A 16,812-nucleotide genomic window follows, 5' to 3' on the forward strand; every position below is an offset into this window, starting at 1 on the left:
ACTTAGACTGCTGGGGGGTTCCCATGATGCACTGAGTGTTTCTTTCTCTTTTTGCTCTGTATGCACCACTCTGCATTTAATCATTAGTGATTGATCTCTGCTCCCCTCCACAGCATGTCTTTTTCCTGGTTCTCTCCCTCAGCCCCAACCAGTCCCAGCAGAAGACTGCCCCTCCCTGAGCCTGGTTCTGCTGGAGGTTTCTTCCTGTTAAAAGGGAGTTTTTTCATTCCCACTGTCTCCAAGTGCTTGCTCACAGGGGGTCGTTTTGACTGTTGGGGTTTTTCTGTAATTATTGTATGGCTTTTGACTTACAATATAAAGCGCCTTGGGGCAACTGTTGTGATTTGGCGCTGTATAAATAAAATTGATTTGATTTGATTTTGATTTGATTACATGATTTTCAGTAACATATAATTGCAGTTGCGGAAGAACTGCGTACCCACGATATTCCGATGGGGGTTACCTGTTCGCAGTACTGGAGAGGGCTTTGTGATTCTTGCATATTTCTTCGTTGTGGGACCAGTAAAGGCATCTTGTATCTTTAATTAATGATGCCATTAAGCTATATGAACAAACTGAGAATTACACTATATTTTAAATTGTAGACTTAAATAGGATCACATTAAGGAAATAATGACACACAATTTATGTAAGATTATCAAACCAAAAGTGCTTTAAGTAATAAAAAATTTGATCAGGGAGCTCGGAGTAGAGTCGCTGCTCCTTCGCGTTGAAAGGAGCCAGCTGAGGTGGTTCGGGCATCTGGTAAGGATGCCTCCTGGGCGCCTCCATAGGGAGGTGTTCCAGGCACGTCCATCTGGGAGGAGACCCCTGGCAAGACCCAGGACTAGGTGGAGAGATTATATCTCCACACTGGGCTGGGAACGCCTCGGGATCCCCCAGTCAGAGGTGGTCAGTGTGGCACGGGAAAGAGAAGTCTGGAATCCCCTGCTGGAGCTGTTGCCCCAGCGACCTGAACCCGGAAAAGCGGTTGAAGATGTGTGAGTGAGTGATATTTGATCAGTTACTGACTACATAGATTTGGATGACAGGAAATTAATTGTTCCACTTGTACTTGCTCAGCCACTTACAAATTGTATTTGTGCTTATGAAACAACTCAAAATATGAGAAAATTGGCGATTATGGGAAATTCTTTTATGTCACTCGAACAAGCCATTTATGAGCTAAGCTGTGTGTTGGAGTGGTTCTTGCCTGAAGCCCATTGTTGAATTTAATGGACTGGTTTTGAGAATATGGCATCAGATCAGCGCTGAAACCACACTCGCGTAAAAAGTGCGTTTGGGGGTATTATATTATTTCACACACGTAGATATTAACTGCACATGTGCAGTTTATCACTGCAAGCGAGGAAACTGCTCCTCAAGGAAGGAAAAGGTGCTGCGAGAGACGACCAGTGCGTCCGCGCCCTCTCAAAGTTGATTTCTGCATGCGCGCAGGGGTTTCTACTCTCTCGCTCGAAACCTATGGCTCTATGGGGGTTGGGTTTTGCCACTATGGGTGAGGGAACCAGGTCGGCACTGGCTCTGCTGTAGTTGGTTGTCTCTGGAGAGTGAGGTTTGATTGACAGCCCTCCTCTCTGACATGGAAGTCAGTTGGCCACAATGGCCACTGACTCCAGTAGTGATTTTACTGAGAAACTCTTCCCATCTGCTCAAAGTGATGTTAATCAGTGAAATCACCTGCATCAGTCAGTGGCTGCAAAGAAAACCTGCACCCTCTTGGCCCTTTCTGGAATACTTTGGACACCACTGCACTAGCCAATTGAAGGAAAGTGTGTACCGTGTTTCCTTGATTAAAAGCCCAGGAGTTTATTTTTTCAAATCATGCTTAGACCCGACACCTAAACAGTGCAGTGCATAATGCAAGGCCGACGATTATTAACAAAATGCTGCCATAATATGGTGTTAAGTTTCACACATATTCACACGTGAACCAAAGACAGCCACTTTAGATCAGAGCCCTCTGCGTGGCTGCAAACCCTCCCTGCAGCCTGATGTGCATCTGCTAAACGACGAAGGCCGCAAAGGCTGTGATTGGTCACTTTTACGTTTTCACTCACCCGTGTCATATTTTAATAGCTTTTGCAGTGCGCCTGTAGGTTACATTTCGATCATGGATGAAATACACTTGGAAGAAAAGTCTGCAAATGTGACCAACTATGCAACAGAGTCTAAAAACTACAAAGATGCTCAAATGACCTGCAAATTATGGAGAGAAATTGCATGCAATGTACTGTTGGTCTGGAGGTTGATGATGGTATAAAGAAGTGGAGCTTGTTGAGGGACAAATTAATCCAGAAAAAGCCGCTGTTCCTGCGAAAAGTTGCAATAAGACTGCCACCAGTACAGCAGAGAACTTTAACAGGGTCATGTACATGTCAACGTCATTGTATGGCCATAGAGTTACGGAGTTGTAGAAGATTAAATCAGGCTTAAGGATTTTAAGGTACCACTACGCAGCGGACGTAGAGAAAAGAGTGACTCGACCAAATGTAATAATTTTAATGCACATAATGCCTGATGCTTATTTAAGGCAGGCGTTAATTTTTTTCATTCATTCATTCATTTCTTTTATTTGAGCAAGTTAAAAACATTTATATCCGTACATTGCTCAAAGGGAGTAGGATCAATCAATCAATCAATCAATCAATTTTTTATATAGCGCCAAATCACAACAAACAGTTGCCCCAAGGCGCTTTATATTGTAAGGCAAGGCCATACAATAATTATGTAAAACCCCAACGGTCAAAACGACCCCCTGTGAGCAAGCACTTGGCTACAGTGGGAAGGAAAAACTCCCTTTTAACAGGAAGAAACCTCCAGCAGAACCAGGCTCAGGGAGGGGCAGTCTTCTGCTGGGACTGGTTGGGGCTGAGGGAGAGAACCAGGAAAAAGACATGCTGTGGAGGGGAGCAGAGATCGATCACTAATGATTAAATGCAGAGTGGTGCATACAGAGCAAAAAGAGAAAGAAACAGTGCATCATGGGAACCCCCCAGCAGTCTACGTCTATAGCAGCATAACTAAGGGATGGTTCAGGGTCACCTGATCCAGCCCTAACTATAAGCTTTAGCAAAAAGGAAAGTTTTAAGCCTAATCTTAAAAGTAGAGAGGGTGTCTGTCTCCCTGATCTGAATTGGGAGCTGGTTCCACAGGAGAGGAGCCTGAAAGCTGAAGGCTCTGCCTCCCATTCTACTCTTACAAACCCTAGGAACTACAAGTAAGCCTGCAGTCTGAGAGCGAAGCGCTCTATTGGGGTGATATGGTACTACGAGGTCCCTAAGATAAGATGGGACCTGATTATTCAAAACCTTATAAGTAAGAAGAAGAATTTTAAATTCTATTCTAGAATTAACAGGAAGCCAATGAAGAGAGGCCAATATGGGTAAGATATGCTCTCTCCTTCTAGTCCCCGTTAGTACTCTAGCTGCAGCATTTTGAATTAACTGAAGGATTTTTAGGGAACTTTTAGGACAACCTGATAATAATGAATTACAATAGTCCAGCCTAGAGGAAATAAATGCATGAATTAGTTTTTCAGCATCACTCTGAGACAAGACCTTTCTGATTTTAGAGATAGTGCGTAAATGCAAAAAAGCAGTCCTACATATTTGTTTAATATGCGCTTTGAATGACATATCCTGATTGAAAATGACTCCCAAGATTTCTCACAGTATTACTAGAGGTCAGGGTAATGCCATCCAGAGTAAGGATCTGGTTAGACACCATGTTTCTAAGATTTGTGGGGCCAAGTACAATAACTTCAGTTTTATCTGAGTTTAAAAGCAGGAAATTAGAGGTCATCCATGTCTTTGTGTCTGTAAGACAATCCTGCAGTTTAGCTAATTGGTGTGTGTCCTCTGGCTTCATGGATAGATAAAGCTGGGTATCATCTGCGTAACAATGAAAATTTAAGCAATACCGTCTAATAATACTGCCTAAGGGAAGCATGTATAAAGTGAATAAAATTGGTCCTAGCACAGAACCTTGTGGAACTCCATAATTAACTTTAGTCTGTGAAGAAGATTCCCCATTTACATGAACAAATTGTAATCTATTAGACAAATATGATTCAAACCACCGCAGCGCAGTGCCTTTAATACTTAATAGGATGAAGTAAGACTTATATTTTCTACTCCCTTTCACATGTACTGTTTTCAGCTGTGCAGACAAGAATAAATAAAAATTTTGTGATCATACATACCTATATAAACACACACCTATCTATATAGATATCAACATATATTTGCATAAATACATTACCTCTATACACATATACACAAATACCTTTACATACACCAATACACACACTAGATTCGATATGGCTTGATAATATAACAGTTTTAACCCACATACATGCACCCATGGGCACCCGTGTCCGTGCATGCATGCATGTTTCCCTGTATTCAATATGACTTGACAATATAACAGTTTTGATTCACATACATGCACACATGGGCAACCCGTGTCCATGCGTGCATGCACGTTTCCCTGTATTCGATATGACTTAATAATATAACAGTTTTTATCCACATACATGCACCCATGGGCAACCCGTGTCCACACGTGCATGCACGTTTCCCTGTATTCGATATGACTTAATAATATAACAGTTTTTATCCACATACATGCACCCATGGGCAACCTGTGTCCACGCGTGCATGCACGTTTCCTATACATTCAGTATGACCTGATAATATAACAGTTTAGATCCACAAACATGCACACCCGTGTATATACAGAAAATTACGTTATTCAGTTTCATTTTTTTTTTAATATTTTAAGTTTTAAATTTCGTTTGAATTGATGTAATGTAGTACACACTTTGATGTCCTTGGTTAGGTTATTCCATAAATCCACCCCATGTCTCGTAAGGCACATTTGTTTCATTGTTGTACGGGCACACTGTTTTCTTAAATTATATTTCCTTCTTAAATTGTAACCTCCCTCTCTCACTAAACAATTTTTGGAGGTTATCTGGTAGTAGATTTTGTTTCACTTTGTAAATTATTTGTAAAGTTTTAAATTCAGCAAGATCTCTAAATTTTAGGATTTTGGATTGTAAAAACAGTGTACTCGTGTGATCTCTGAAGCCTGCATTATGGATGATTCTTATTGCCCTTTTCTGCAGCTTAAAAAGTGTGTCTACATTACTTTTGTATGTATTACCCCATACCTCAACACCATAACTAATATATGGTAGTATTAATGTGCAGTAAATAATATGTAAGGAATCCTGATCTAAAAAATGTTTGGCTTTCCCCATTATGGAAATACTTCTGGCCATTTTGGATTGTATGCTAGCAATATGGGGTTTCTAGCACACCCTATGATCGATTATTATTCCTAAAAATCTGTATTGGTTAACCCTTTCAATAGGAACCATGTCAATTTTAAGATTTAATTTTGTTTTGATTTCTCAGTTTCCAAAGAGCATTAGTTTTGTCTTTGAAATATTAAGTGACAATTTATTACCATCAAACCAATTTTTCATTTTAATAATTTCTATTTCTATTTCGATCATAAGTTGTTCCAGGTTTTCCCCTGAGCATACTATCGTTGTGTCATCAGCAAAGAGGATACATTTCAGTTTTTCAGAGATGAGTTGCAAGTCATTAATGTAAATTAGAAAAAGTTTAGGTCCTAAAACGGACCCTTGTGGAACTCCACAATGTATCTGTTTGAACGAAGATTTATGCTCTCCTATTTGTACATATTGTTGCCTGTTGTAATAATATGTTGTGGTTAATAGTATCGAACGCTTTTTTTAAGTCAGTGAAGATCGCCATTGTATGTTTCTTTTTATCAGTATTATTTGTTATTTCTTCCACTAAATCAATTAAAGCTAAAGTTGTTGATCTGTTATTTCTGAAACCATACTTGTTGTCATTTAATATCTTGAACTTTTCAATGTATTGATCTAACTGTACTGTATATAGTTTTTCTAGAATTTTTGAGAATTGAGATAACACAGATATAGGTCTGTAATTTGCGAATAGATGCTTATCTCCACTTTTATATATGGGTGTAATCTTTTTTCAGACAAAGTTTTGGTCCGGCCATTAAATGAGGCAGGCCGCTATTCAAGCTCAGGCCTTTAGTCAAGGAAATACATAAATCTAATTGGTAGATCATTTGGCACCTCCTGACTGTAACTAATCTGTTACATACATATGACGGATTTTGTCCTTTTTGTACATATAACGGATTTTGTCCGTTTTATACGTATAGCGGATTTTGTCCATTTTACGCATATAACAAATTTTGTCCGTTTTACACATGTAACGGATTTTGTCCTTTTTACATATATGCCGGATTTCAATTATAACGGACAAAATTCACTGGTCCACCTGAATCGATTATATGCGAGTTTTATTGTACACCAGTCTGCCAGTCTTCTGCGTGTCTTATTGATGAAAGGACCCTGACTGTAGATGTCTGCCAGCTGTGCAACGTACTGAAAGTGCCTTCTTCACAGTTGCACAGCTGCTTCAAGGCTATTTTATCCAATGTTCTGTGTCCACCAGCTCTGACAGTCTCACCGATCATGTGCGACTCAGTTATGTTCTCTACACGCCTGGTCTATTTTACAGTATCGTAAATGATGTATGACAACGGAGAGGCTTGAGCAGAAGTGCACTGTGAGAGAGGATTGCCAGGGGAGGCTTGAATAAAAACGTGTTTCTTCCATAAACATCTGCCTGATTGTGCTTCTCGTGCGTTTCCTGTGTACACTGCATCAGCTGCAGGGCCGCCACGGAGCTGCAGTGGATTCGGATCATGTTGGCTGCTGATATTCACAATGAAACTGGAAACTCTACAAGACATATCCACATAGAGCTCTGTAGCCAGTCTGTATTTAATACACAGTTTTCATCACAAATTTTAATATTTGGGATTTATCATTAAGTCCTTGTAAAATTTCGAGCTGTGGGACAAGATTTTGTGCTGCAATGCTGCCATGAATAAAATCTTAACTCAAGTTTGGAATACTTTAATATGTATTACAGCTGATGCAGGATTTGTGTTTTGATGTTTTGCATTTTACCTACAGGTTTTTTTTTCTTTTCCCCTGTGTATTGTTTGCAGGTGGCACACCAACTTTTGCAGGAAAGTGGGAGCATGCAGCTTTGCCTGCTTTCAATTCTAGCGCAACAGGACGGTGTCTGGTCCAATGCCACGTTAAACGGCATTCTGTCCAATAAAATCCCTCAAACCGAGCAAGGTTTTTTCACTTGCTTTAATTGTTCATTATTTTTTTTAATATGCAATCTTTCTGTTATTCTAAATTCCATCACCTTTCATTAGTAGATTCACTGATTTTATGTCTCTTTTTTCCCCTCTTTGATTCCTAGTTCATGAATATTTGGAGTTGGAAGGTCCGATGCTTGTTAATATGCGAATAAAGCACCTTATCAAAGTGAACAGTGTTGATAAAGCTGCAGTCCTTGCAAAGTTGTCCTCAGAATATCCAGGATATGAAGGAAAAGGGAATTTTAAACAAACCTACTTACTTTGCATCTGTATGTCAAAATGTCAGGAGCAGCTAAAGGAAGAGGTAGGAAGCAGCACGTAACAAGTTCAAACTATATTTTATATTCATCAGGTGACATATATCTGTTGATGAAGTTGAAGCTGTTCTTGATTTTTGCCGATTTCTCCACTTTGTAGATTGCACCGATGGACTGTAAGGACGCGCTCGAAATGATCTGCAATTTGGAATCAGAGGGAGATGAGAAAGGCGCACTTTGTGTCTGCTCTGCATTTCTCAGACGACAGCATCTCCAAGGAGATGTTTATTGTGCCTGGTAAGCATTGTTTGTTTCAGCAGAATGCTTTTTCAAAACTGTCAGACTTTATGCACTTTAGTTTTGTTCAAACTGGGGTACATTGTTGTAAGAGTAGGCACATCTGTTACAATAACATCATTAAGCGTTTTTTGCAGATGATGACGGTGTTTCTTTAAAGGTATATATACCTCTTTATTTTTTCCACAAAGTTCATGTTGCTCTGTCAGATCTTTTAGACGATAGGAAGAAGCACGTGCACGCACAGTTCGAAGTTTACATTGAATTTGATTGAAACTGGGAACTCTGAATTAATCACTTTCACTCAAAAAAATACTTTTAAATAAGTGATGATAATAATAAAATAAAATAATAATCTGTATCCATGTAATTCAAGATTGACCTTCTTTAACAAAAAAGGGGAAAGGTGAACATTTCAAAGGGATTACAAGTTTAAGGGCCAGACCTCTTAGTGGCCATTTCGGGGACAGTTACCCAAATGTGAATGAATCAAATGGATAAATACAGCTAATTTAAAAAACATGCTGTGCCAGAGGGCTAGAGGTAGAAGTGCTTACCACAGAGAAATAAATCTGAAGATTACACTGTCTCCAGTTTGGCTACAGACCCAGGAAACCTTAGTTGTTGTAATTCTCCTTTTCTCTCATGTTTGCTGTCGATCCATACTTTTCTATACGTTTTTGTAAAAGTTTCACTGATAGGGTCTGAATTTGAAGCAGACACAATGTTAAATAAAGACATACTACTGTCTATTAAGAAATTGAGATTAGCCTGGAGTTGTGGAGATATGCTCTGGAGAGAAGGTGAATGAAAGTCAGTAGGCAGAGCTGGAGGTGGTAGAGCTGAAGATGTTGCAATTCTCTTTGGGAGTGACAAGAATGGACAGAATTAGGAATGAACATATCAGCTCAGGTTGAGATGGTTTGGTGACAAAGTCAGAGGCGAGATTGAGATGGTTTTTGTTCATGTGCAGAAGAGGGACCCAGGGTATATAGGGAGAAGGATGCTGAGGATGGAGCCACCAGGCAGGAGGACAAGAGTGAGGCCAAAGAGGAGGTTCATGGATGTGCTGAGGGAGGACATGCAGCTGGTTTGTGTGACAGAGGACGATGCAGAGGACAGGGTGAGATGGAAGTGGTTGATCTGCTGTGGCGACCCCAAATGGGAGCAGCCGAAAGTAGAAGAAAAAGACTGTTTATTAAGAAATTATGGCACAACAAGAGGGATAACCAGGAAGCAAGCAGCGTGTGTTAAGGCAAAAACCCAGAAAGAGATTAGGACCCAAATGCAGAAAGCAAATCAGTATAAAAAGTAACAATTTATTGTGAAACAGTTGTAAGGAGTACAACCCCAATTCCAATGAAGTTGGGACGTTGTGTAAAATTTAAATAAGACAAAGTGGAGTCTCAAAAAGGTTGACACAGAGATGAACTGAGGCCAGGTACCCTGCAGGCTAAGCTGAATTTCTGGCGTTTGTGGAGAGGAAGGACCGGGGTATACATACAGGTGAAGATGATTGCAGCCAGGTGTGCAGAATCAGGAAACTAATATCAAGTAGGGATGGGACGACTAGTCGTAATAGTCGACTACGACTAGCTAACATCTTACTAGTTGACTATTTTTTATTAATCATCTAGTCGAAAGCCATTTACTATTAAGTTCATTTAACCCTTTAAAGAGAAGACCTGCTGGAGCTGCCACTGCTCCCTTCACTCAGTGAAGAAAGTGTGTGAACCTCGGCAGGTGAATTAGTCAGCTCAAACGGGTCTTCTATGCCTAGTAAATGAATGCAGGTATTGTCTCCATACTAATGCTGTTTTGTATGAGTGGTTTTGATTTGTTGTCCCAACACTAATATTAAGCTATGATCATTGAGAGAATGTGAAGAAACACAAAAGGCGCTGAGGAAGAACATTCAGACGTGAGGGAGAAAACAAGAGCAGCGAAAATGTGTCAAACCAAAAGCAAAGTAGGGGAAACCTTTACCTTCAGCCGCATGTTATGGGAAAATAACAGAGAATCCACTGGAGTGCTTTTGTGGAAAAAACATAAAAACCAGGCACTGAGGTGGAGGACGAGAGAGATAGAACTTAGGAGCAGAGGAAACTACACTGATGTGAGGGAGAAAGCAGGACCAATGAGGGAACACTAAAGCATGGTTTACACATAGACGGTTTTGTCGGCGGGTAGTACGTAGACCGAAGTTCGCAGTAGTTCCGGCTGTTTTCGCGGTGGAAAGGGGCGGAGCATTTCACCGGCGTTTTGACCACCGTACTAGCTGCAAATACGCGGATAAAACGCCGCTAAATCCGCCGAATAAAGCGGTGTTTTGACGCCGTAGCATCCGGCACACATCAGGCAACGGGGTTAATACCCAGTTCTATCCTTTACAATCGCAGGTTAAGATGTGCGTGAGAATGGCGGTGTTCTGCTGCCGCCGATAATGCCCTGTGTACCGCTGGATTTATCCAGGCAAATCCTGCGTTACTCCAGGAACTTTTGCATATAGGCACCGCCCCCAGAGTATAATAGGCTGAAGCCTCTGTCACTGCAGGGGGAGGGAGATCATACTCAGCCTTTTCTTCTCCTTCTTTTTCCCCTCCTCAACGTTTTGCTCCGTCTCCACCACAGGGCTACCTTCTGCTTCTGAACCAGACCTCTTGGTAAGTCCTTGCCGCTGCCAATTTTCTTTTAGGAGCCATACTGGAGCTTCTCTGCAAAAATATCTGGAGCTGGCCGCGAGTGAGAGGCCTGCATGCAGCGCGCTAGCGTTTTTATATTGACCGCCGCTTATCGGCCGTTTGGAACGCCGTTAACCGGGAGGTGGCGTTTAGAATTGCGTACTGTCTGCTGGCGCCGCAGTTTTGTCTGCATCTGTCGCCGGTTAATACGCCCTTGAGGACACTGATGTGGGCTCTATCGCCGTTTTACACGCCGTTGATTAGGGATACAACGCCGGCCGCCAATTACGGCGGTGTAAACTGCGGCACTACAGGAAGGGGCAGGATGAAACGGGGATTAAAAAGTATCAAACACCGTTGTTCGCGTTGTCTCCGTCGTCACGCGAATTCTCCGGGAGCGCTCCCGGAATTATTTGACATGTTGAATAATTTTTTCGCCGATTCCCGATAAAGCCGGAACTAAGCCATGCCCCCTAGTGCCGGCGTTAACAACAGCGTGTGATCCTTTAGACGGCCAAAAACTCTTCCGGGACGCTTCCGGGAGCTCTTACCGTCTATGTGTAAACGGGGCTTAAACCACAGTTAAACCCAGGAAAGAACCCAGTGTCATGGGACACATTAGCCAGAGAAGCCCATTCACTGCCGGAGAGGAAGTAACATAATACGGACGGAGAACTTGACCTAATGTCAAAAATTTGTAATATTACTCAACAGGTCCATTTTATGATGAAAAATGTCTTTAAGAATTCAGAAGATTTTACACGCACTGCTCTAATATTTTGGCACAAAATTCCAAGAAGACAGGAAAGTTGTAATTTCCTGTATGAGTAATCATATTATGAAACTGAAATCATATTTCCAGAGAAAGGTTTGGAACATTTCTTTTTAATATTTGTATTTCATTACAAAATACAAAAACATTTGTAATCACATGCAACATATTGGACTCATTATTGTAAGATTAGAATTCGGCATTAAGTGTTAGGACCTCCATCCATCCATTTTCTTCCGCTTCATCCGAGGTCAGGTCGTGGGGGCAGCCGCCCGGACCTCTCGATCCACACACACCTCCCCCAGCTCCTCCGGGGGAACCCCAAAGCGTTCCCAAGCCAGCTGCAAGACATAGTCCCTCCAGCTTGTCCTGGGTCTTCCCCGGGGCCTCCTCTCGATGGGACGTGCCTGGAACACCTCTCCAGCGAGGCGTCCAGGGGGCATCCGAAAAAGATGCCCGAGCCACCTCAGCTGGCTCCTTTCAATGTGGAGGAGCAGTGGCTCGATTCCAAACTCCTCCCGAGTGATCGAGCTCCTCACCCTATCTCTAAGGGAGCGCCCAGCCACCCTGCGGAGGAAACTCATCTTGGCCGCTTGTACTCGTGATCTTGTTCTTTCGGTCATGAGCCAAATCTCATGACCATAGGTGAGGGTCGGAACATAGATCGATCGGTAAATCGAGAGCTTTGCCCCCCTGCTCAGCTTTCTCTTCACCACAATGGTCCAATACAGTGACCACATCACTGCAGATGCTGCACCAATCCGTCTGTCGATCTCACGCTCCATCCGTCCCTCTCTTGTGAACAAGACCCTGACCATGGCCTCGGATTTGGAGGTGCTGATTTTCATCCCAGACGCTTCACACTCGGCTGCAAAGCACTCCAGTGCACGCTGAAGGTCCTGATTTGACGAAGCCAACAGAACCACATTGTCTGCAAACAGCAGAGATGAGATTTTGTGGTTCCCAAATCGGACCGCCTCTACACCCTGACTGCGCCTAGAAATTCTTGTCTATAAAGGTAATGAACAGAACTGGTGACAAAGGGCAGCCCTGGCGGAGACCGACGTGCACTGGAAACAGGCTTGACTTACGACCGGCAATGCGAACCAAGCTCCTGCTACGGTCATACAGGGACCGGATAGCTCTTAACAAAGGACCCAGGACCCCGTACTCCCGGAGCACCCCGCACAGGGCGCCTCGAGGGACATGGTTGAATGCCTTCTCCAGATCCATAAAACACATGTGGACTGGTTGGGCAAACTCCCATGAACCACCTGCTGTGGTTTCACCACCTGCAGAGGGGGCCATGGGGGTCAGGTGCAGAGAGGACTGGATGGCGGTTGAGGGCGGGTGGCCTGGCGGCCTGATCCATGCTCACAGCCTCTGGCTGTCGGGACGTGGAATGTCACCTAGCTGGGGGGGAAGGAGCCTGAGCTTGTGAGGGAGTTTGAGAGGTACCAACTAGAGATAGTCGGGCTCACCTCCACGCACAGCTTGGGCTCTGGTACCCAACTCCTGGAGAGGGGCTGGGCGCTCCACTTTTCTGGCGTTGCCCACGGGGAGAGGCGGCGGGCGGTGGTAGCATTGCTCATTGCTCCTCAGCTCAGTCGCCATGTGTTGGAGTTCACCCCGGTGGACGAGAGGGTCGCGTCCCTACGTGTTTGGGTTGGGGACAGATCTCTCACTGTTGTCGCGGCCTATGGGTGATTGGGAAGCACGGCCTCCCCGATCTGAACCCAAGTGGTGTTCAGTTGTTGGACTTCTGTGCTAGCCACAGTTTGTCCATCACAAACACCATGTTTGAGCACAAGGGTGTCCGTAAGTGCACTTGGCACCAGGACACCCTGAGCTGGAGGTCGATGATCAACTTTGTAGTTGTATCATCTGACCTTCGGCCACATGTCTCGGACATTCGGGTGAAGAGAGGGGCTGAGCTGTCGACCGATCACCACCTGGTGGTGAGTTGGATCCGCTAGGAGGGGAGGAAGCTGGTCAGACCTGGCAGGCCAAAATGTATCGTGAGGGTCTGCTTGGAACGACTGGTGGAACCCTCTGTCAGCGAGGTCTTCAACTCCCACCTCCGGGAGAGCTTCTCCCAGATCCCGGGGGAGGTTGTAGACATGGAGTCCGAGTGGACCATGTTCTCCACCTCCATTGTCGATGCGACTGCTCGCAGCTGTGGTCGCAGGATATCTGGTGCCTGTCGCGGCGGCCATCCCCGAACCCGGTGGTGGATGCCGGAAGTAAGGGATGCCGTCAAGCTGAAGAAGGAGTCCTACTTGTCTTTGTTGGCAGGTGGGACTCTGGAGGCAGCCGACAGGTACCGGCAGCCTGTGCAGTTGCAGAGGCAAAACCTCGGGTCTGGGAGGAGTTTGGGGAGGCCATGGAGGAGGACTATCGCTTGGCCTCGAAGAAATTCTGGCAAACTGTCCAACGCCTCCAGAGGCGGAAGCAGCTCTCCACCGACACTGTCTACAGTGTGGGTGTGGAGCTGTTGACCCTGACTGGGAATGTTGTCGGGCGGTGGAAGGAATACTTCGAGGATCTCCTCAATCCCATTGTCACGTCTTCCGAAGAGGAAGCAGAGACTAGGGACTCAGAGGCGGACTCATCCATCACCCAGGCCGAAGTCACCGAGGTGATCAGAAAGCACCTCGGTGGCAAGGCTCCTGGGGTGGATGAAATCCGTCTGGAGTACCTTAAGTCTCTGGATGTTGTGGGACTGTCTTGGTTGACACGTCTCTGCAACATCGCGTGGTGGTCGGGGACAGTGCCTCTGGATTGGCAGACCGGGGTGGTGGTCCCTCTGTTTAAGAAAGGGGACTGGAGGGTGTATTCCAACTACAGGGGGATCACACTCCTTAGCCTCCCCAGTAATGTCTATTCCAGATACTGGGGAGGAGAATTCGACCGATAGTCGAACCTCGGATTCAGGAGGAGCAGTGTGGTTTTCATCCTGGTCGCACGCAGCACACTGGACCAGCTCTACACCCTCCGTCGGGTGCTCGAGGGTTCATGGGAGTGTTAGGACTTTGTTCTCATAAAAATGTGACACATGGTTATGATTTTATTTTTACAAGAGCAGCATTCTTTTAAAATAACACATTTATTCTTGTTCTTGACAGAGGAATTTATGTTCAAAGTTTTCACCTTTATTCTCGTAACAGTAAAAATTTTACTTTCAGTTATTACATTTATTTATTTTTATGTATTTTTTGTTTTTGATTGGCCTGTAATATTAGTGTTTTTAAGGGAAGTTTTTCTGATATGTTGCAGTTTTGTGATGGTCAGAACTGGACTTTCAGTGTGTGATATTAAGTGGATTTCACACCTCATCATTTAAGCTGTGACCAATGAAAGTAGCAGAGATGTCAGCCATTGTCTCCAGGTTCCCCGTCTTAAAATTGTTTTTGACAACAGACTGAGTGAACGCTCGTCAAAGCTCCGGGATAGCTTTTGTGCACGTGGAGCTAAAATGCAGCCTCGCAAGGATGGTTTTTGCTTGTGAATCATTATTATTATTTTTATTTTTTTTTTGGATGGTGGTGGTGGTGGTTTTTGCGCTTGCAGGATTTATTTTGCAATTATGAAATGCCACATTTGCAAGTACATCAGCAGTGCATGATGCAATGTCGATGTTGGTGTGCATCCATAAACATTCAGTCAATGATGTTCTTCCTTGGATTATAGCTTTCTTAAAAAAACTGCAACACTGTCGTGAGAAATATGTACAAGCACTCGTTTAATTTTGTGGTTTTATTTGGGATATGAATATATGCACTCTTTTATTTCAGTGTCACAGTTTTGGTTCTTGTTTTTTGCAGGGAACTCACATTATTCTGGAGTAAGCTACTCATGCGAACAGAATCATCAGCTGATGTGTTTCTTGCACAGAGCAAAGAGATGGCCCTCCTCTGCAGAAATGTCTGTCATGTACTGTTTCTCATCAAAGTAATCCAAAATGAGGTAAAAGTAAATAATTCTGACTGTCAGCAAGAACACACTAAGGTAGGGCAATGAACCTAAGGGCCCCTTCACACGTAGTACGAGTATGGTTGAATTGTGCATCAAGCAGGAATCGTATGCAATACATGTAAATTTGTAGCTGCCTCTAACACTTCGTACACCTGTTGCTACAACTATTTGCGCACATCAGCATCTGAAAGACAGAGTGTTCCCTGTGACAGCCCATTCGATCCCTCTTGCGGCAGGTGTCAGCCAAATTCCAGGTGACACACATGAACATCTAACACTGCTCGCTTGGCACTTATAAAATGTGTGGCCATTGATGCTCTCAGCATGAAAATAGTCAGCAATCACTTTCGACCTGGCGGTGAAATTTGTCTAAGTGCCCCCACGACTGTGAAGTTGCCAAGTACGCATGTGGCGTGCCAGTGTCGGCTCACCCCACAACACGTGCGTGTTGTTTGCACGCTCCCCCACCCCCCAACACATGGCGTGCGTGTGGTTTGCGCCCCCCCCCCCGCAGGCGAGGCACCTCTCATCTGATCACAGAGTGCTTGGTCTGTGCGCTGAATGGACAGGGTCATGGCTGGCTGTCAGCAGCTGTTGAGACAACTCGCCCTGGATGTCACAGCTGCAGAACACGTACTGTGTTTTGACGGACATGCGCGTGTGTGTGCTTGCTGTCCTCACGTGGAAATACATAAAAACATATATCGCTTTTGCGACGGGCTGGAGAAACGGACCATCAGTTCATGTGGACACACAGCAGGTGATCTGAATATCACATCTGTGTGACAGGACACGCGTGTCGGGCCGAACACATGTGCAGGCCTTGCCCAACATGTGTGTCCTGTGAGCCATGCAGGACTATATGACAAGCCAACAGTGTGACAAATATGCCACTTTCAGTCACGCCGTACTAAACGCTGTTTGGTCAGTCATCACAGCGCTTTTTTCTCTTTTTTGTTTTTAGCAAATACGTTTATCTCCTTGTTGATTTTAGCCATTTTACACTCCTATTATAAGACTGTTATAAGCGCAGTGGTAAAGTTTCTGTCTGGTAATCAGAGCTTTGTAAATTGCAAATTTGAATCCCGTGAGTGACAGTTATTTTTTAATTAACCAGGGTTATTTAACCGCGGGGTTCCCTTTTATTTATTATTTATATCAACCCAGTGGTATTCACTAATTATACAGCTGGTTTTTATTTTATTTTTCTCTACATCAGCGGCGTAATGTGGTGCACCATGTCTCAGCTGCTCGCACCGTGTTCCTGCTCGCACAACACCGTCGCAGCGGGTTGGTTCACGCCTGTACATTGGCTCAATATTTTCGTGGTTTGCTCATACGAGCTGTTCCGCCGTGATTCGCCCTTATTTGTAGTTATTGGTACTATGTGTGAAGGGGCCCTTAAGGGTGCAATGCTTTGTTGGTACAGCTGCACCCTCACAGAGTACAAGCACTTTGAACATGAGCAAGACTTTTGTACCTTGAAAATTAAACAAAAATCAACAGTTATCACCTTAAGGACCATTTCCATACCTTACTTACTGTCTTAAACAAT

General features: G+C 44.0%; 1 protein-coding gene across 1 annotated transcript in view; it reads left to right on the top strand.

The window, feature by feature from the left end:
- Window positions 1–16,812, top strand: part of znf292a (zinc finger protein 292a) — a 42,416-nt gene that overhangs the window by 18,840 nt on the left and 6,764 nt on the right. The window contains exons 4-7 of the mRNA XM_034160038.1: window positions 7,111–7,246; window positions 7,377–7,579; window positions 7,693–7,829; window positions 15,107–15,248. Coding sequence (XP_034015929.1) covers window positions 7,111–7,246; window positions 7,377–7,579; window positions 7,693–7,829; window positions 15,107–15,248 — 618 coding nt within the window. The remainder of the gene's footprint in view (window positions 1–7,110; window positions 7,247–7,376; window positions 7,580–7,692; window positions 7,830–15,106; window positions 15,249–16,812) is intronic.

The sequence above is a fragment of the Thalassophryne amazonica genome, chromosome 19, assembly GCF_902500255.1.
Source record: "Thalassophryne amazonica chromosome 19, fThaAma1.1, whole genome shotgun sequence".
NCBI classification, from domain to species: domain Eukaryota; kingdom Metazoa; phylum Chordata; class Actinopteri; order Batrachoidiformes; family Batrachoididae; genus Thalassophryne; species Thalassophryne amazonica.